The following is a 21,928-nucleotide window of genomic DNA, read 5'->3' as shown; positions in this document are numbered from 1 at the left end:
GTCCTTGGCTTATACTTCAGGACCTTGAGATTGCTTTTTTCTGTTCCCTCAGGTATTCAAATGACTGGGCCATTGTTATAGACAATGTCCATGTCCCCCCCAAATGCATATGTTGAAACCTAATGTGAAGGTATTTGGAGAGTCTTTGGAGGGGATTAGGTCATGAAGGCAGAGCCCGCATGGGTGGGATGAGTCCCTTTACTTATAAAAGACACCCCAGAGAGCGTGTTTGCCCCTTCCTCCATGTGAAGACACAGTGAGAAGACTGCTGCCTATGAATCACAAAGTCAGCTCTCACCAGACACCGAATCTGCTGGTGCTTTTTTTCTGGGGCTTTGCAGCCTCCAGAACGGTGAGAAATAATTCTGCTGTTTGTAAGTCACTACATCTATGATATTCTGTTGAGTGTGTATGTATGCTCAGTCATGTCCAACTCTTTGTGACCCCATGAACTGTAACCCATCAGGTTTCTTTGTCCATGGAATTTTCCAAGCAAGAATCCTGGAGTGGGTTGCCATTTCCTATTTTAGGGGATCTTCCCAACCCAGGGATCAAAACTATGTCTCCTGGATTTCAGGCAGATTCTTACTACTGCACCACCAGGGAAGCCATGATACTCTGTTACAGGAGACCAAATGGACTAAAACACTCTTTCTTATTTATCTTCCCAAAAGACACCTTCCATAGACACTCTGGCTAGTACTCTCCTCCAGCTCCCATTCTGTAATCCTTCTCTATCTCATTACCCTGTTTTCTTTTATAGCAGTGATCATCATCTGCTTTTATCTTATTTTTGGATTTTATGTGTTTACATCTTTACTGTCTATTTCACTTTCTTCTAGAATGTTAAATCCTGTAGATCTAATAGAGCTTGATTTGTCTTATTCATATCTCCTTTATTTAAAATAGCTTGTGGACCAGTGTTTGGAATTTTTATTAGATAAATGAATGAATGTTAATGGAATGTTAATGAATGCATACTACCTTTACTTGGAGGTAGGGAATTGAAGAGGTTACATTTGTACATGATAAATTTCTCAAAGTTTAAAAGCCTGTTTCTTCTAGTTTGAAGTTACTTCACATATACTTCAGTTTTGGCAGTTTTGCTTTGTTTCCTATTGAGCCTTCTGTGACTGTTAGAGCATTATACCTGATGGACGGTGAACTGTTCTAAGCATGTTTTACTTGTACTTTCAAAAACTATTTTAACTCTACATTTACTTTAGCTTACTGGGTCCAGTGGTCTGAGATTAAGTTACTAGTTGAGGTTACATTAATTCATGCATTTTAGTCCCTTCTTTAGGAAAAAGAAGAAAATAGATTCATTTACTCTAACATAACTTACCCAGAGGTACCCAGTTCCATTCTACTATTAATAATTTAAATATACTAAAAGGGAAGTAACTTGGGGGGCACCATTCTTTGACATTATTCACTAGATAATTAAGTGTCTGTATTAGGTTTCTAAGGATTCAAATATGATACAAGACTTTGATAGATTTTTGCATTATATTTACTCTTTCCATATGAGGGAAATACATGGAAATAAAGTACAGTGTAATGAGTATTTCAGTGAATATAAATTTTTCAGTAAATGGAAATATTTCAGGAAATTTGAGTATTTTCTGGAGAAGTTCTGTCACATTTGTAACTGATCTTCATACATGACAAATTTTTTTTTTGGAACCGGAGAAGATTCTTATATATTTTGTGTTCCATCATTTCAGAGAAAAGCTGGAGATTATAAATGCTGAGTTCCAAAGCCAGTATGAAGATATAAATATAACATTTGTACTAGTTAGATGAGAAATCTACAGGGCAAAGTGCTGAATTGAGAATTAGGAAATTAAGGCACTAATCTCAACTTTGTTACTAAGTAGTTGTGCTATTTTAGGAGAATTCTTTAAACTGAGGCTTTGATTTACAATAAACTGTTTAGAAAACTATGTAAATAAAGTCTAGATACTCTTTAAGGTCCATTCCAGCTGCAAAATACAAAAATATTAAAATTCCCTGTTTGGAAACTTTTCAGGACAACACTGAGATTCTTCTCTATTATTCATTAAAGACCAGACATGAAAAATTGGAAGTCATTTCTGATTTATTAATAGTGACTTGACTGCAGATTTCTTCTCAACTCAAAGGGTTGAACACGCATTTTGGTTATAGAACTGTGAGTGTATATGTGGGGAGCAAGGGGAGTAGCATTTAGATAGACCCACACTTGCCAAAGATGATAAAAAGAATGAATAAACAGATACAGCAATCATTGATTCACAGTGACAAGTGTTAGAACTAAAAATAAGGTGCGTTATGATCATTGGGAAACAGCTAGAGATAGTGCTTAAAGCACCTTTTTGGGGGTCAGGAGGGAGACTGAGAAGCCTTGTGCAGTGGAATATCACAGACTACAAAAGACCAGCTGACTGTAATTTTGCCCCAATGCCTCTCCATTGGTTCAGTAAGAAAGTAGGCTGCAAGTCAGACAGGTCTCATTATTGATACAGTTTCCACGACTACTCACTTCATGGTAATCCGATTCAGAACAGGACTTCTACACCTAACTCTTTGCCTGGTAAATATTCCATTAGCTACTGGGATATCTAACTACCTATGTAAGAATGGAAATACATTTTATTGTCTCTGTGGACTTGTGGCTGAATGAATACAGTAAATAGGTTATTTTAACCTATTTATTAAACCTATTTAACCTATTTATTAAACCATTATTCAGCAACATGCATTCTAGTAAGGGATTAAAATGCAATCCTGACAGTTTCCTGGCCCCAAAGCTGTCTTGATTTTACCACCTAGAGAAACTTTTTTTTTTTCAATTGAGCTTTTAATGAGCTATACCTGTCAATTAACAGATTGTTAGATATTCCTTACCTTGAGACCCTTAACTTTCACAAAAAGAAGAGCTGTCTGCTTGTGGTATAGAACAACTCTGTCTGTGTTTTCTCTTACCACTGTCCACATTGTTAGGACCTCTTCTACTGCTTTCCCATAAGACTTTCCTCATTTTTGTATTTATTGTAGTTTTTAAAAGGTAGTTGCATAATTGTGGCAGAATTAGTGCAGCTAGGTTCTAATTAAAGTCAAGGTTTTAATTATAGAAATAAATGTCAAACTTGCCTTTTTAAAAATAATTTTTTAAAAATCACTTGGGATACTTACATCGACGATCAAGAAATCTAGCCAGCACCAGGCATTAGTGAAATATGTCTGAAATCCATAAGCTACCCATTTGAGAAGCATTTCCAGGATGAATATGTAAGTGAAGACCTTGTCGGCATATTCTAGCATGGTTTTAATAGTCTTTCGCTGTTCAATGTATATGTCTTCAAAAGCCTGTGAATCAAGAATGCTTTTATTTTTCTTGAATGGCTTGCCTGCACCAAATACTTGATAAAATTACAAGTAGTATACTTGGCACAAAGCACTAATTTGGTAAATATTGGCTAATATTAGATTGACATGGAACCCAACAAAATCTAAACACTGAAGCTAATGGAAAATATTGGCAAGGAATTGTCAATATCTTTACTGATTTAGTATGTGCTTTCTTCCCTGCCTCTCACCCCATAATCTCTGTCTCAATTACTACTACAAAGACATGATTTTAGAGAAGCAATGTAAACTTAGAAAATAACTGGAAGTTCTGTTAATGAGGGATAGACTTGGCCTATTCTAACCTTACTTTCACTGATGCTGTGAATAATCTGGCTCATTTTGAGAGAATAAATTAATTAGACATAAAAAAAATCCACCGTTAGTCCATAAATGTTACTATGACTGTTGGGGAGAACTGGATGGGATTTGAAATGGTAGGTAATGTAGTTACAGAACATCCCTGTAAACAGTTGCCTCAGTGAGGAAAACGTCTGTTAGAAAAACACCAGATGAGAAATTCCATCTGGCTGTTCATGGTTCTGATTTATTCCTTACTGAATTTTGTATAGTTAAACCCTGGCTGCCAAGCTCTGCAGGGTGTAGATGTACCTCTTGTTTTGCTCCTTAAACTAAGGGTATGCTTCTGGTATTTTTCGAGTAAAGCTATTTCACTAGAACCTGATTCTTGCCAATATGTATCATACTCACCAAAGCACCACTACTGAGAAGGATCATGAAGACAATGAAAGTCTCAAACCAGTTGTGTTCAACAATGCTGTAGCAGGTCTTCCGAAGGTTCCACCAGATTTTCCCTTTGCCTTCTTCTATACTTACTTGACAGAATGGAAACTTTTTAATACATCCTAAAAGATAGCATACATTGTAATAAGTTAGAAAAATATAATACTGTCCTCTGTAGGAAGAAATTAACTTTGCTGCTCCCCCCCATCCTAGTCTCATATCATCATTTTATATAGTAACTGGCTACTTAATTCCATAATTATTTTCAGCATCCCTCCTGTGTAGTGAATCATTCTCAGGCTTGCATATCAGCCAGCTACCTAGAATTCAAGGAATTACTTTACCGAGAGTTACTTGAGTATAAACAGTTCCATTCTTGAACACTGCATAGGATCTCTCTTTGCCTCAAGGCCAATCATAGATAAGGACACCACTGAGGTTTGGGGAAAAACTACATGTTCAAATTGTTTATTCATTTTTTGATGTGATCCTGGATTTTTACTCACTTCTTTTCACACAGAAAATCCCTCTGTCTTCCTGGGTATCATCCTCTGTCAGTTTTTCCAAGCTATTTATTTTCAACCTCAGAGCTTTTCTTAATCACACCTATGACTCATCCTGTCAGTCAGTATCTCTCTTCCTTTGTCCTCCCCCTCTTAGCTTTCATGTTATTTCTAACTTCCATCCACTCTTAGGCTCTAACTGTCTGAGTTACTACTTATGGGATTCAGTCCAATCACATTGAATCAGCAAATCTTTATTGATTTGTGTGCTGGACACTGGTGGCTGTGAGAATGACTTGGTCTCCCTGCCAAGGCTCTGCAGTGCATCTCTATCCCCCAACAGCTCTGGTCACAGCACAAATTAACCACATTTGAAACTGTAAGAGATGAGGTATAGTTATTGCAGCATCTATAAATCAAATCACAACATTGCTAGTGAAGTCTGAAGGGATTGCTTTATCAATAATGAGAAGGTGTTCCAGAATACCATTTATCTCCTAGGGTTCACTTCTCCACATTCTGGGGAATGAAAAAAAGGACATGTCAAATTACCTTATTGTCCAGGTACAGTAACTGCTATAGTATAATCAGGAAATACAGGTAAATGAACTTTTTGGAAGAAAAGAGCAAAACAAAGATAAATATGCCTTCACTATTTCTTTGAAATATTTCGTTAAAGTGAGGTATATTTAGTCTCTGTAAGGAAAGAGGGGAGATGGCATTTAACCATATTAGAGCTTGTTTACCTTCAGTAAAACAAGCTTCTGGTTTAAGGTCCTCCTCGGGTTCAATTTCAGCTTGTTCACCTTCTCGAGGTGGAGCAACATCAACTGTACTTCCTTCAGATGAGCTGGTTGCATTTAATTTCTGGAAACAAAACCCCATTGCAAAGATGTGATTTTTCTTCCCTTTTATTCCATCAGTTTGAAAATGCTCTGACATGGTGTGAAAAAAATGGTGGTAGTGATAGTATTGGCTCTCTTAACAGTACTGATAATTTTGTACTCATAATTTAACATAAAATCCTATTATTCAAAACAATGTAACTACTAACTTGATTCAGACGGAAAATGGTTAGAGAGCATTCAGTGTGGGTGATTTGGAAAGGCGCGATTATATTGATTAACTTGTTCATGATCTCTGTTTGTCTATGGATGCCATGTGAAAATAATTTAATACATTAACACTCAGGCCAAATTGAGAATAGCTTGATAAGTTTGGTATATTGACATTCACAACTGATTATATTAATTAAAGTGCTTCAAGTCAAATTGTTATTTCCACTCTTCCAATGGAAATTTTCAGAGGGCAAAGAACATTACCAGTTGTCTATAACTACAGTCCATGTTTCTATAATTTTAGAAAGGAAGAGTGGCAGATTAACATTAGTCACAGTCATTATATTTCAACTTTGTGCTATATTTTTCTCTGGCTTACATAATTTTCTTCTTACTTTACAAGCTGAAAAATGATGGATCTCTCTCTTTTTTTGAACTGCTTAAATGAATTCAGTACTTGCCAAAGAATTCTAAATGAAATGGAAATTTCTTCATGAATGACACTGCTCAGAATCTGTATAGACTTTCACTAGGAGCATATTCTGAATTCAACATGTGATCAGGCTGTGAATTTTTCCTTTAAATAAATCATTGTGACATGCAACATAGCTAGGAAGAGCCACTTTAGTGTTGCAAGAATAAATATCTTATAAGAATTCTAATACCACTTGGGAAGACAATATGGATGTGGAATTCTTTATGAAAAGTGATGCAAAGATGTGACATATAGCACAACCAGGCAATGTAAAGCTTTTAGAATGAAAGAACATGGACATGTTAATGGTTTCAAAGGCCCCATTAACTTTAGTAACTGAGAGGTAGGGTCACTCTGCCCTAGCCCTCTGAAAGAGTTAAACATGTTACTGAAAAATACCAGAATGACTACCTAAACATAGGTTATATTGGAGTATATCTGACTCAAAATTCTTAGCTTTTTGAAATCACCATGCAAATGTTTGTTTAATACTTTATAATGTAAACACTGAAGAGGAATATCCAGGTGATACTTTCAGTGGTATTACTTGGAGGATGAGGTTAACTATGTCCAGTTAAATATATTATGAAAGTTACCCTAAGTCAAGATATAATTCTATAATAAAATATCTCCATGTCCAAAGTATGCTAAGGAGAGAATAAGCCATCAATTATGGCTGATGGTTCTTAGGATCATTATAGTAAAAAAGTTTTACCATTAAAATCCTCTACTTTTTTGTAGAGGTGAAAGGTCAAGACGTATTTTCTTCCCTCAGAATTTTTCTGCTTCTTACAGCCAGTATGTCTTTATTTTTGTAAGAAAATCCCAGGAAAGCTACTGCTGAATAGAATTGCAGTAGCTTCTGGTAAATCCAAGAAAATACTAAATAATAACTTCTCTTTCAGTTTTACTGACTTATAGGTTGGACACTATAACGTTTCATGAGTGGCAGCAATAATATCCACTGTATAAGTAAAACCAATAAGAAACCAAATTATTTTGAGGTTAGTTATCAAAAGCTTAAAGTTTCTTCTTCCTCTTGGCCAACCCAAGCTGAAGTATTTATTCTGAGCCCGGTCATGATCCCCTCTCCATGAAGCTTTTCTTTATTATGATTTCTCCATGTTAAATTTTATATAACATTTTGTCCATAATATTGTTTGCTTTGACCAAATATTCTCATAAATATATATGTGTATTTTATATATATATATATACATAAATTGTATAATTATGTACATATATACACATATATATTAGAATATACATACATACACACATATATATACACCAAAAGATCCAAGCATAGAATAGACACTAAATAGGCTGAATTTATGAAAAATGAATAAATGAATGAGTGAATGCATTTTGTTATTACTCTTATAGAGAGAATTATAGTGTTTAGATAATTTGATCTCTTCATTTTGATACACAACTCAGTTGTGGCCTTTACAGAAGATTTAATTTTATTAGAAAATGCATTTTCTTAATGAATAAAAATTATTTAATTAATGATATTTTAGTGATAAAAGCATGTTTCCAAAATGCTTCTCTAAAATACTGGCAGACATTCAATAAAGAAATCTGAAGGAAGAAAGTAATAAGCATATATGTATATATACAAAAATACACATATACTTTTCCATTTGAAAACTTTAGAAAATATACTCAGCCTTCACTTCTTATTTTACCACTGTTAATACAGTTGTGAAATGTTCAATTTTTTGCATTATAATTCTCTGTCATATATTATACAAGAGTCTTATATTTAAATACAATTTACTTATTTAAAGCAAATCCTTCACAGCACAAGTAATGGTAGCCGTTAATCTGAACGACAGTTCTGCTGTCTACCAAATATTGACCTCTGGCTGTATCTTTGTTGTTGGTATTGTCTTTAGATTGTGAACTTTTGTGAATGTGGTTAATATATGTTTGAATATAAATAATTTCAATTTTCTAAATGTGTGTGGCAGTTATGTACACGGTAAAGCAGAGAGGGGTCAGGGTGTGAGCTAGTTTACTTCTGTCTGCCTGGCATTATGAAGCATAGTATGTCTTTTGGAAACAGACAAGGACTAAACAATAACAACAAATTCTGTTCTCAAATGAGCAAAACCCATTTTACATGAAGAATTGCTTCACTGTTATCCAGGAGTTTGTCTGAGTATAAGTATTAACTCATCAATGTTATGCTCTGGAAAACTCCTTAAGGAATGTTCAGAGACTTGATGCACCAAAGCTTAAAAAATAGTTGGCAGGCTAGTGTTCTTGTCCCTAAAAAGTCCTTTGTGGAAGGCTCCTTTTCTGTGGAAATTGACATAAAGCTAATCTTGATAGTTGTAGTCAGGCTTATTCATGGTGTAGTCTCCCTAGGCCCCATTTTTATCATAAGAAAGTACATACACTTTATCCTATGAAGTTATAAAAATACTGTATCAACTATATAAACATTTTAAAGTTGTGAATTTATCTACATTTATAAATTAAAACTTAGACTGTGTTCTTATTAAGTTGCAACAACTTACCAATTAAGATATACTGCCTTATAAGTGTTAGTCACTGGAAACATACAGAATTTTACTCCTGTATTTTTAAATTTTAAAATTTATATCTTAGAAAACTTTTAAGCATTTAAAATTCTGTACGTGGATATGATACTATCTTCACAATCTAAACATTTCTAATTAAATTCAACACTTTGGCATTCATACTCTGATAGAGAGTAATTTCTGATACATTTTATCATAGTCATACCAAAATGACTTCCAAATTTATTTAAAAGCATGTAACTAGTTTAAAAGCAGGTGACTAATGATAAATACAAAGTATAACTTACTTTCTTTAAATTGCCATAGCTGTGATACTACAATGATTAAAAAAAAAAAAACACAAAAAACCAAAGAAACCTGAAATGAAGTTTTCCACATTAAGGAACTTGGTGACTATACTAAATAACTAAAATTAATACTTGTTCTAAAGTAGTCAGAAAAATGTAATGAGGTATATAGGCATAACAGTAGAAAGCTTCCATATAAAGCCACATAGTACAAGCTCATCACTTGTTTTCTTGTACTATTTTCTCCCTACCCGTCCAATATCTTATGACACTTAAGGTAGACTCTTCCATCCCTTGTAGAAACTACTGAGTCTACAGAGGGATGATGGCTTATGCTCTACAAATGCACACTGGGAAGCAGGTTTGAAGATGCAACATTCTCCAGGCCCAATTCAGCCACAGAAAACATGCCTGGCTGGAGCAGAAGCCTGGCGCAATGCTGTGGAAGCTGCACACGGATCCAAGAACCATGTTCTCAGAGACATGGCACCTGAATGTCAAGTTTTCAGGGTTAGCTGCAAATACAACTCATAGGAAATGACAGAATCAGCCCCCAGAATGGCCATTTCCCCTCTGATAACATGAACTTATTTAGAAATTCCCCCTTATGGCAAATATGGCTCTCAATTTTTATCCAATTAAATAGTGAAATTTAACTTTCAGAAATAGAAGAGAATGTTAGCAACTGGCCTACTTCCACCGAAATGCGCTCACATTTCATTTATTTTCAATCAGCTATCAAATGTTTGACTCTCACAAATTGCTGTATGATTCAAAAGGCAAAAATAGAAGATTCAGCCGTTACAGATTGCCTTTAAAATCTAGCCATTTCTTTCAAAACTTCTGGGTTTCGTCTTGCAAGTAGAAGCAATCTTTTGGTTATACAATCTCTCAGGGCCTTAGTCTGATCTTTTGGATATGCATATCCATATCTTGACTTGGGATATCTCACTTGAAGAACAGGTAGCCACACAGTGAGGCCATGAGGCTGCTATTCCAAGGCACGAAGAACATGACTAAAACCAACAACTCTTTTTTCTGGACTACTCACTGAATAGTGAAAAATGTAAACCAACTCTCTTTGGTTTGACCTCAGCATATTTTGTGCAACAAAATTTTGAAAGAGCCTCTTTATTTTGAAAGAGCCTTGCTAAGAACACAATATAGGAAATTGAAATTAATTATATGGTGGTTGAAGGGTAAGGCAGAGGGGCATCCTCTGCAGGCAAAGGAAAAGATGGTTTATCTTAGGAATATATACAAAAATTTCCATCTAAACTTGCCCTACTTTTTATTTTAGCAGAAATAAACTGAAGCACCAAAATCGTTCCCCGAAGGTCGAGATAGGTTTGAAATGTCTCACATTCAATTTCACAAAGAACATTTGGAAGGCACTGAGAACCTAACAGAAGTGGGAAGCTAGAGGTTTTCTCCCATCGCGCTCCAGATTCTGAAAATGGAGCACAGGGCCTTTTCCAGACGGGTACGTACATGCTTGGGACCTTCAGTCAAGCATCACTTTCAAAGTTTCCATAATGGCTTTGAAAAAGAGGGAATCTTTACAAGCATTGTGTAAAAGGTAATTTTCCAATACCATTTAATTCTGCCCTGCTTGTGCAGAAAAATAATCAGATTTTCTTCAATGACTAATAATATATTGTTTTACTCCTAAAACTAAAAAGTTGTTGCTAAGTAAAATTACATAAATCACCAGAGACCATATTTTTTTCTATTTTTTATTAATAATTTAATGTCTGAATTTGTTGCATTTTACAATTAATTCTGTTATTCCTAAAGAAGAAGAGAGTATGGAGACAAACCACAAGATCTAGTTAGATTTTTTTTTTTTCCCACCAAAAGCCTTGAAAACTGCTAATCCTCATGAAATTTTCACTTTTGCTTTTCAATTTCCTTTCAAGAACACTCACTATGGCTGAAATTCCAATAACAGGAAAAAGTTGAGTCAAGAGAATTACCTAAAGATTTATTTCATCCACAAACCTACAGTAATTTTTGCAAATATCCTTTATTCTTCATAAAACTATAGTTAATAATTAATAATAATCAAAAGTAGTCTCCTTTTTGCCTGCTCAGTTTTGGGTTGAACATATAGGGAGAAATTAATGTAGATCAGGGAAAAAAACCTAATGGGTACACTGTACCAATTACTTAATGATCATGATGCAGTGCATTTTTCCTAGCCTGTATCATGTTGCTTTTCATCTTTTAATTACTTTATAATGATTGCTTAGGGTTCTGCAGACACATGACTTAAAAACTTTTCCAAACTACATGAAAATCCAAGATATGTGGTGCCCAAATGTATACAGACTATGGCCCTTCATATCCAAAAATTCATGATCACCTTATTCATTTTTTTTTTTTAACAGAGGCTTCCCCCAAAACATGAAAGCAAACATTTCCATCTGGAGCACACGAATTGGATGGGTTGAAAATTATATTCACAGATCTGAATATAATGATCTGAAAATGGCAATACTATTTAAAAAAAAAAAACCTGCGAGCCTCATTTTGGTAATACAATTTACTTATAAGGGCTGAATCAACAACAGCAAAAAGTTGTGGTCTTATTCTAATGAAACAAAAGCAGAAAAAGAGTGCATGCTCTCAAATTGAACTTTAAACATTTCTATCATTTTAAAATAGATATAAATCCTACAGAGCATGCAATTATTGCTTTTAAAAGCCTAAAAAGACTAAACTGGAGAGTCATTAGCAGAATCAGATGTGGTGTTGGGGCTGCCCGTCTCGCCTGACCATGCTGTGATGTGTAACACGATTCAGCAGACAGCAGCTGGGCACGTCTAGCACTTCCTTGCCATGGCAGGGGAAGGAACACAGCTGAGTAGCATGCAGGCCAGTCAAAATTTATTTAGAAAGGGATTGTACATGTACAACTTGCTTGGGTAACCTGGGTAAAAGTGGTGACACGAGCCTCTGGCTGGTTTAAAAACACCAGAGTTTCATTCTTGATGGCTCCAGCTTGATTTTACCCCTGTGAGAAGTAAGAATGGTAAGCAGTGAGGGTCACAGGATGATATTCCTAGATTGTGCTATGGAATGCAACTTCAAATATGATTCTTAAGAGCATTTATTCTATATCCTTCACCTAGGAAGACAATGAAACCTTTTAAGAACTAAATTGTAAAAATCCATAGTTACATAAAAATGTCAAGAAATTATGTTTATGTGAACTGTAAAAATATAAAAGCAAAATTCTATATTAAATCTTGTCACAAAACAGGTATAATTCCAAGTTTGCCAAAATAAAAAGATCACTATTTTGAAATCCATGCCTTCAATTTCCTTAAATTTTTTTCATGCAAAGCTTTATGTTTATTTCTATACCAGTCTGTTTATGCTAGTGGTCCATAGAAAGATACACATATATAAAATTTATATTATGTAATATAATACCAATTCATATTTTTTATTTTTAAAAATTTCTAGAGACCATTTCCCCTCAATTGTGGTATAGCTGCATATACTTTATTATGAAAATGAGTGGAAGTAATAGAGTTTTTAAGTACTATCTAAATTAATGATTAATTTACTGCCTCCTAAAGCACAAATAATGTTGCAAAATTTTTTTTTCTTTTCTTTTTTTCCTTTCTTTTGAAATACATCATTCTGTTAGGTTTAGCTTGTATGATTTTTCACTTTGCCAGCAAAAAGATATTTTGTGTCCCCCAAAGCACAGCCCAATGTGCTTTTTCTACTTGTGTTCAAATAATAAGTGTAAACCAAAATGCTATTTTATGGACACATTATTTTTAATTTGTGTGTGTATGTATGAGTGTGTATGTGCTATAGCTATTAAAAAAGAACAACCCAGCCAACATAAATATAAATCTGACTTGTGACCTGTGTTCAATGACAGTAGTTTTCAGAGATTTCAGATCAAAACTGAAATTTGCTGGAATTTATCTAAATCTGTTCTATAATGCTGATTTTTGCTTTTGTTTTTAAAAACAGTGTACAGTTGACCCTTGAACAATGCAGATGTGACCTACTCAGGTGCACTTACACACAATTTTTTTTCAGTAGTAAGTGCTACAGTACTGTAGGGTCTTCAGTTGGCTGAATTTGCTGAAGTGGAACTGCAGTTAGAAAACCATGTATATGGAGTGAAAGTCGCTTTATGTCCTACTCTTGCGACCCCCACAGCCCTTGGAATTGTCCAGGTCAGAGTACTGGAGTGGGTAGCCTTTCCCTTCTCCAGGGAATCTTCCCAACCCAGGGATCGAACTCAGGTCTTCTGCATTGCAGGCGGATTCATTACCAGCTGAGCCACAGGGGAAGCCGAAGAATACTGGTGTGGGTAGCCTATCCCTTCTCCAGTGGATCTTCTCAACTCAGGAATCGAACTGGGGTCTCCTGCATTACAGCTGGATTCTTTACCAACTGAGCTATTAGGGAAGCCCTTGTATATGGAAGGTTAACTGTAAATTGTACTGAGATTTTCGACTGGGTGTAGGGTTGACACCCCTAACTCTCGTGTTGTTCAGTGGCCAGCTGTACTTTTAAACTTTGTGTGAGCATACGTGAGGATTGCCCTATTATTTTTAAAAGTTTTTCTGGTACTATTTAAAAAATTCATCCACATAAAACTTATGCTTGAATTTAATTTTACTGTGCAAAATAACTTGAAGTTTTATCCTAACTTTATAGAAGTATTTGATTTTATATTAATTTGCAAGTATTTTCCCTCTATTATATCTGTATATTTTAAACAATTTAATTTGGTAACTGGATTCTGTCTACCCAAAGCTAGCTAGGAAGAGGACAGATGATTATTTTAAAAATTCACCCAAAAAAGACATTTTATTTCGATAATAAAATGTTTTCAATGGCTTGAAAATAAAGATATATTTCCTTGTCCCAAGTTTATGATTTTTTAGCTATTAAAAAGATATGCTAATAAGGTAGTAGTTTTCTAAAGCAGTCATTTGAAATATCTGTGGACATCATAGTTTTTGAAGTATTCTGGAAACCAACTTTTTGGTAGAAAGAAATTAACATATATCATTTCCAAGAGTGCAGTGAGATGAAACCTACAATATTAATGTTGCAAAAGTTTCTCAACTTCTTTGGCTTTTCTATCTCTTCTTGACCCCAAGCTAGTCTTGTCCCTAGTCTTCCCTTGTTTTCTCTTTGCAGTTACTTCTGTGGTGAACTCCTTTGTTTTTAAGGAATCAGATAATGATGAAATCTGTGTTATTATATCTATTTTTAAACCCTGACTGCTCATCCAGGCTGTGGTTCCCACTGTATCCCACTTCTAATTCAGTATATCCCAGTTGAATTCCTTCTTTTCCCATAAACCTGGTAACGTAAAAGATCATTTCAGACAGTTGCATTACCATTTTTCCAATTTCTCAGACTTCTTTACTATGTTTGTCAAATTGCCAGTTAGTTCATCTGCCATACTTATTACCATAGTCCATATTTCTATCACCTCATTATTCAGATGATTGTTACCTCATTATTCCCCAAGATAACCCTTATTCCTCACTCTAAACTGCTTTACTCATTACTATGGAATAAATTTTCCTAAAACATCAGTTTCCTATTGCTTTTCACCTGCTTCAGAACAGATAGCTCCTTATTGATCATGTAGCCAATTCCAAACTCTTTGATTTTCAAGACTGTATTATCTGAAACTACCTTACTCACTCACTCATATTTTTCCACTTTCTCAACCAATATATTTTTCATACTGATTATTTCACGGCTGCACCTAACTACCAAGCTCACTCTAACTCTGGCTTTTGTTTAGTAGTTTTCTGCCTTGGCTTTCTGTTTATGTATTTGACCCACATTTCGAGGCCTACTTCAATTTTATCCCTTCATTTAGCAATTTGCTATGTTCTTGCTGTTCTCAATACCCATAGTCTTTATAGTCTTATAGTCAGTCCTTTAGGATTAAACTTTTTAATAGGCCTTTAATGATTTTGTGAGTTAGCATTAGCTTCCTTGGAGATTTTGAGAATTCCCTGAAGAGGGTTATATTATGAATCTCTCCTTTATCTCTTCCTTTACCCTTACTGCCCAGCAGAGTGCTGAGTTCACAAAAGTACTCAATAAATGTTTGTTAACTAATTGATGATTTTCTTAAGTAAATCTTTGTCCAGTGATGGGAAATGAAATTAGAATTGAATTCTTATCTTACCAGAAAGAGCAACACATAAATTAGAATTGAACTCATTAAGCAGACATTGAATGGAATTTCAGAGAAAGGATATTATACCTTATTTTGTATGTATTTTTACCTTTTTTGAAATATTTCCAAATTTACTATTATAATATATCTCAGAAGCTCTGAAATGCCTGAAAAAAAGGCATGTGCATTGTGACACTGTCAACTACTTATACAAATTCTGTTGCCACTGTTATTAAGAAAAGAAGGTTCCAAACTATGCAAATATGCTCACAGAATCAGATGTCATTTGTCTGATTCCTATGGTGTCACCATTTGTACTTTCAAGTTAAAACCTGTCTTTATAACTCTGTGCTAGACTTAACTTCCTACTAGCATATCAGAACTCTATAAATAAGTAATAGTAAAAAATTTAATCCTGCTCTCCACAACACAGAATTGGAGAATTAATAGCCTTGAACTACTATCATAGACTCCTGTGAATTCTAATCCTGCAAGATCAACATTGCCTTTCCTTTTTCCTTTTCTTTTAAATAAGTAGTAATATGACAGTAAGAATAGCTTTTCAGTCTACAGTTCAGCTGTAATCCTTAAGTGGAGTTTTTCCAAATAGTTCTTAGTATTTTCTAGGTTAATCTGGAAGACCTTATAAATATGTTCTTCCTTGACTGGGCCAAAATGTAATCATTACTACTCTTATTTTCCTAATATGTATACAATTTTCATAAATGAATAACACTCTTATCAGTAGTCAATAAAAGGTTCAGAGGTGAACTAAACTGCACAAAACATTCACATTAAAATATCATAGCAAAACTTAATGTATTATAGAAAGTAAAGAGATGACACTTTCACAATGATCAGTAAAATATGGTTTGTTTATTTTTCTAAAGAGCATAATGTAGTGTATAGAAGAATGTGTTAAATAAAATCTCCTTTTTGGAAGGCCATATTTTTTAATCAGACTTTAAAATATCAAGAAGATGAATATACTGACTATTCAGAATGATGATTTCCTATGAAAAGTTGGAATTTCAATGGAAGGAATTCCCAAAGAAGAATATCTGATAGTTTTCCAACATTACTATGTATATGGCTTTTAATATACTTTTTAATAATGTCTATAAACACAATAAAAATTCTTAGTAACTGTGGTACATGGTTTTTATAAGGAATGCAAGAAAAACTTTAAAATCATTCTTACCTCTTTGCTTTCTTCTAGTTCTGACTCACTGCTGAACTCCTCAGTATTTAAATTTTCAAAGTCAGACTCTCCAACAGCAATTGGCACCGTTACAGTGAGGCTGGGATTGTTTATGAATGACATATAATCATTTTCATCAATTACATATTTTTCAGCACTGCTTCCAGTACCTACACCACTGGTGGTTCCATTCCCATCTTTAAGATAATTAAGCTCTTTGCTTATTTCAATTCCAGTATTATTAGACACACAGCTGTCTATTTTGTTGCCTTCATGGATTTCTATAACTTTTGGCTTTCTGAAAAACGTTTTTTGGAAACACTCCCGTATCTTATTTTTCACATAATCAATTCCCTTTTGCATCCTTCCTACTGCAATCTGGAGATTGTTCATTTCATTATCATCATCAGTAGCAGCAAGATTGTCTGAGCTAAATGAACTCAACAATAAGGCCAGAAAGAGGTTCAGAACCTAAAAGAAAAAAAGAAAATTTTGCTGTATTAATATTGAAATATGTATAAACATAATAGTTTAAGCAGGGGAATCACAGCTCTTTGCTAAAATTAATTCAACAAATGCTTCTTGACTGCTATATTTCAGACACCTTGTCTTAGTCACACGCTATTTAAAGAATCTGGTATCTTCTACCTGCTCAAAGGGCAAAATGGTAAAACAAACTATTTTCCTTTCAAACAGAGGACAACCAGGAAACTGGAGCTTCTGAGATTTAAATTGTGTCTACTTACGGTTGCTAGTGAAAAGACAAAATCCCATTTTTGTGGTTTTGGCCAAAGAGGAAAAATGGGATATTTTCATTTTAGTCATTTTACCAGTTTGTCTAGGGAATGTCTAGTGTTGTGTGTGTAAATAATGAATTTATTTATTAAATAGCCTGATGGATTGTATTAAAATAATATACTTGAAATGTAAATTCCAATGGCCAAAAACTTTTAGAGCAACCTAAAGGCAGATTATATAAGGTTTAACACATTTCCCATCAATATACTTTGAAGTATATGTGTCCAAAGAGTTCAACAGATGGAGAAAAGTCTAAAATTATTCCAGGGTTTAGGCTAGACCCATATAATGTAAATTACTTTTCTTTTGCCTTTTTTTTGCAGAAAATATGGTGAAATCTCAGCATATCATTGGGATACTTGAAGGAAAATATTATTCAATTAATTGGCAAAATAGGATTAATGCAGGAATAATTCATTGTAACTGATGCAAAAAAAAATTTATAGGAATATTTTTAGCTTGAAATGTAGTTACTGAATTTCAAAAAATGTTACATGGTAGGAAGACACAAACTTAGCCAGAACCCCAGTTTATTTCCTTATTTTTGTATAAGATTTGTTCAGAATCTAGAACTTCCTTATTTACAATTCTGAAAAAAGTTGCATGTCTACATATATCCCACAAACCATTTTTTAAGAAACCTCATTTGATATGTACTTCTCAAAGGAAAGGTTCAGAATGATGACATAAAGAAATACTCTGACAGTGCATAATTGAAAAATGTAAGCATTAAAACACATAAACATACAAATTGTCTTTCTATATTAGTGCTTTTAAGTCAGAACTAAAAGTAAGCCTTTTAAATCTGGTCAGTGTTTATATATGTGTATAACTGAAACTACAATAATTTATTTTCCTTTAATAAAATAAATTCTGGAAAAAATATATTTAGTCCCCTTCCAATTTTTTTGGATAATTACAATACAGAGCTAAAATTTCATTGAAATTTGTCTTTCAAATTTGGTGATATGCAACATATGCCTCTGAGTAAACAAACAGTATGAACTATGTATGTGTAAAGAACAATTTCAACACAGAATAGTCTTTTTTTCAGTGTAGAATTACTGGAGATCATTATCTTGTCAAAATAATAATAGAATAAAAAATAATTCAAGCCATAAAAATAAAATTAGGACAAATTAGTTTTGATGCTAAAAACATTTCTTTGAAGAAGGAAAACTAATATTTTTGTCCCAAGACTCTCACAGATATATATACCTCATGTAATCCTCACATAAACCACAAGATTTCAGTTTTGTTATTCCAGTTTTATAGTTGGGAATTTGAGCCTGAGGGAAGTTAAGTAACTTGTCCCTGCTCAGAGTCCTAGTACTGGGATTTGAGTCTACGTTGTTGATAGTAAAACCAGGTATGTCTGTTGCATCAGGCCCCCTTCCCACCTACTATCTGATCTTGTTCTTAATTATGAGTGTTTGTAATACATACGTACCACCAGGTTTCCAATGACCATGACCAGCATGAAAACAATAAGGCACATGGTTTGACCGGCGACCTCCATGCAGTCCCACATGGTCTCTATCCACTCTCCACACAGCACCCGGAACACAATCAGGAAGGAGTGGAAGAAGTCATTCATGTGCCAGCGCGGGAGTTCACAATCACTAGAAATCTTGCAGACACATTCTTTATAGCTCTTCCCAAAGAGCTGCATGCCGACCACGGCGAAAATAAAGACGATGATGGCCAACACCAAGGTGAGGTTACCCAGAGCTCCCACTGAATTACCGATGATCTTAATTAGCATATTCAGGGTGGGCCAGGATTTTGCCAACTTGAACACTCGAAGCTGTAGTCAAGTGAAAATGTACTCTTAGTACATCACAGTACATCTTAGTAATCACAACATAATTTTAAAAGTTAGACATTGTTTTATCAGTATGTTACACTGTAGACCCACCTTTGAGGAATATAAAATTTCAAAGCATACTAATTCAAATCCATAAAAAAAGTTAATAATATTGGAATTGCAAATCAAATCATAATATCATTTAAATGCAAAAATAAGCGAGAAAATATTTCAGAAACGATGAAACATTTCTGATTTATCAGCAGATATGTCCATAAAAACAAATTAATATTTTAATTACAGACATTTGTGAATTTAGCAAACTAATGTCACCTCTGATTATACTTTAGAGAGTAAAAAGAATGAGTTATATATTTTAATGTATTAATGTATTATTTAATGTGTTAATATTTTACATTTAAAATATAAAAGTAAATGAACTAATTTTGGTAAACATAAAAAGTTCAGTTCAGTTGCTCAGTCATGTCCGACTCTTTGCGACCCCATGGGTTTCAGAACAAGACCCAGTTTCCCCCTCAGTCAGGCTGTCCCATCAGGAAGCTTCCATAAGCCTCTTATCCTTCTCCATCAGAGGGCAGACAGAATGAAAGCCACAATCATAGAAAACTAACCATAAAAAAGCTTGTATCAATTTTAAAAATACACATTTTACTTAATTTCCTATAAAAGTTTGCATATTTTTAAATAATTTTTTTGCCAAATTCAGCAATTTATTATACCATTTTCTAAAATGCTAATGGGAACACATTTTCTTCTGTGTTCCTTTACTAATATAAGTTGATAAAAAGATTAGTTGGGTGTAAGCTTTTTATTTGCATTTCTTTATAGACTTTAAAGCGAAATATTTTTAATGCATTTAAAACAATTTTAGAAGCACATGTGTATTTTAAAATGTGTCTTACACAGCTAATAATTATGAAGTGTTTCAACCATTTTTCATCATTCTTGAAAAACAATCACACTGATTCATTTTTTAAATAAATGTTTTGCCAATGAAAGATAGAATGTAAACATAGTCTAAGCAGATACCAGTCTGAATGATCTCAGTACAGACAGTCCCTCCACATTTGCCAGGCCAAGCTCCATCAAACTAAGGCTGACAATAATTCCATCAAAGATATTCCAGCCCTCTTGGAAATAATAATATGGATCCATGGCGATGATCTTGAGGACCATTTCTGCTGTGAAGATCCCAGTGAAGACCTAAAGTAACATAGAGAGCAGTACTTCACAAGCATTGACAAACTTTTAACACTGAGAATTTGTAAAGAATATTAAACTGTTATGAGTAAAAATATCTAAAATTTAAAGTGAAGAAATGTGACAAAAGAATATACAAGTTTAACATTTTTTTTTTCTGGGGAATATTTTAAATGGGTTTGTGTCATCTAATGAATCGGCTAGATTTCCAAGACGATGCTGAACTTATAACATTTCGTTGTCCATATTTGAAATCTGAAATTAAATAATTGGTACTGATAGTTATTATTAATAGCTACTTATAGCTATTTTGTACCCTATGCTTCTACCATAATCACAACCAATTTTTCAAAAATATGGCAGTAAGAACAAATCTATGTATTATTGGAAGTCACTCAAAAATTACTTCAAATTGGGAAAAACCGTATTTTGTTCTTGATTTTTATGTTGTTTTATTCAAGGGACACCATTCTTATTTCTATAATTCATAAACATTTCTGAAATAAGAATGAGTTTGCCACAAATATTTCTATAATAATTATCTCTGGATTCGTGCCTCAGAATTAAGATTAATTGATAAATAGAGCAAGGAACTGCAGATTTAATTGAAAGCAGTAGGAGAACATTTTCAGTATGCATACACCAACAATTAGGATTAATAAATTATTTGAGAGGCTGGATGAATGTCTATTTGAAAATGGTTTTGTTTTTTAACTCAAAACCACAGGCTAAGACACCCAAGGACATGAAGAGCTATGAAATTACTCTTGGAAAAATTCTTTTAAAGCAATTATCTTAATTAACTATAGATAAAAGCTGCATATTATGACTAAAGCAATCCACTTAGCAAGGTAAATCAGCCTTTACCTTGAATGAACTTTATCTAAATAACAGTATCAAGATTATTTGGTTTCCTAAAATATTAACTTAAGGAAGTTTTGATCCATTCTTACAAATGTGTAAATGCAGCTAACATCTCATTTCCCCAATCACAGAAAAACCTAAGGGAAATACCCATCCCAGAAAAAAATAGCTTAACTTCAGTTATCATTCATTCATTCTAATAGAAGTAAAACATAATTCCAGTAAGCTTAGTGCATGAAAATCCAGATATGTGGTATAATGCACATTAAAAGTGTTTTTTTCTCTTTTATTTTATATAAGAACTCCCCCTGGAGTATTTTTTCCCTGGTTAATGTTAAATAAATTCTGAAGTTTTAGGAGCAGCTACTATCTAAATAAACAGCCTAACTATGGAAATATATTAGTTAAATTCAGTTAGAAACAATCCATCTAAATATCTCCTCCTGTAGAAAATCATAAAGGTGAACTTTTTAGTTCTTCTAAAATGACATGAGGATGTCCTGCATTTTAAAAACCCTTAAATTTCAATTCCTTTTAAATTTATAAAGGGAATGTCTTAAATTTATATTCCTATAAGTTTATAATCATGAAGTTTATAGCATGAAACTTCTATTTAAAAATATTTTAATTACAGTTTGCAGTTTAATGTCATAGCCTTTTATCTCTTTAAATGGTTTCAATTTAGGCCCTAAAAATCATTGATAATTGTTTTTGTTACATTTCAATCTAGTTCAGCATCGTCAGTGGTTAGGAGAAGACTAAGACAGTAAAATCATCAAATGTTTATTGTTTGGACTTAAGCTCATTATATCTTATCTTCTGTAGAAACTTTGTTTTTCGAAAG

General features: G+C 33.6%; 2 protein-coding genes across 2 annotated transcripts in view; one reads left to right on the top strand and one right to left on the bottom strand.

Moving 5' to 3' along the window:
* SCN2A (sodium voltage-gated channel alpha subunit 2) overlaps nt 1-21,928 on the top strand; it is a 285,612-nt gene that overhangs the window by 18,385 nt on the left and 245,299 nt on the right. The window lies entirely within an intron of this gene.
* LOC133051131 (sodium channel protein type 3 subunit alpha) overlaps nt 1-21,928 on the bottom strand; it is a 103,100-nt gene that overhangs the window by 19,463 nt on the left and 61,709 nt on the right. The window contains exons 16-21 of the mRNA XM_061135554.1: nt 20,050-20,223; nt 18,643-18,999; nt 16,395-16,865; nt 5,384-5,504; nt 4,102-4,256; nt 3,178-3,351 (exon numbers count right to left, since the gene is read on the bottom strand). Coding sequence (XP_060991537.1) covers nt 3,178-3,351; nt 4,102-4,256; nt 5,384-5,504; nt 16,395-16,865; nt 18,643-18,999; nt 20,050-20,223 — 1,452 coding nt within the window. The remainder of the gene's footprint in view (nt 1-3,177; nt 3,352-4,101; nt 4,257-5,383; nt 5,505-16,394; nt 16,866-18,642; nt 19,000-20,049; nt 20,224-21,928) is intronic.

The sequence above is a fragment of the Dama dama genome, chromosome 33 (assembly GCF_033118175.1).
Source record: "Dama dama isolate Ldn47 chromosome 33, ASM3311817v1, whole genome shotgun sequence".
NCBI classification, from domain to species: Eukaryota; Metazoa; Chordata; class Mammalia; order Artiodactyla; family Cervidae; genus Dama; species Dama dama.
Note: the sequence above shows the minus strand (reverse complement) of the source record. Positions and strands in the feature narration are given on the sequence as shown.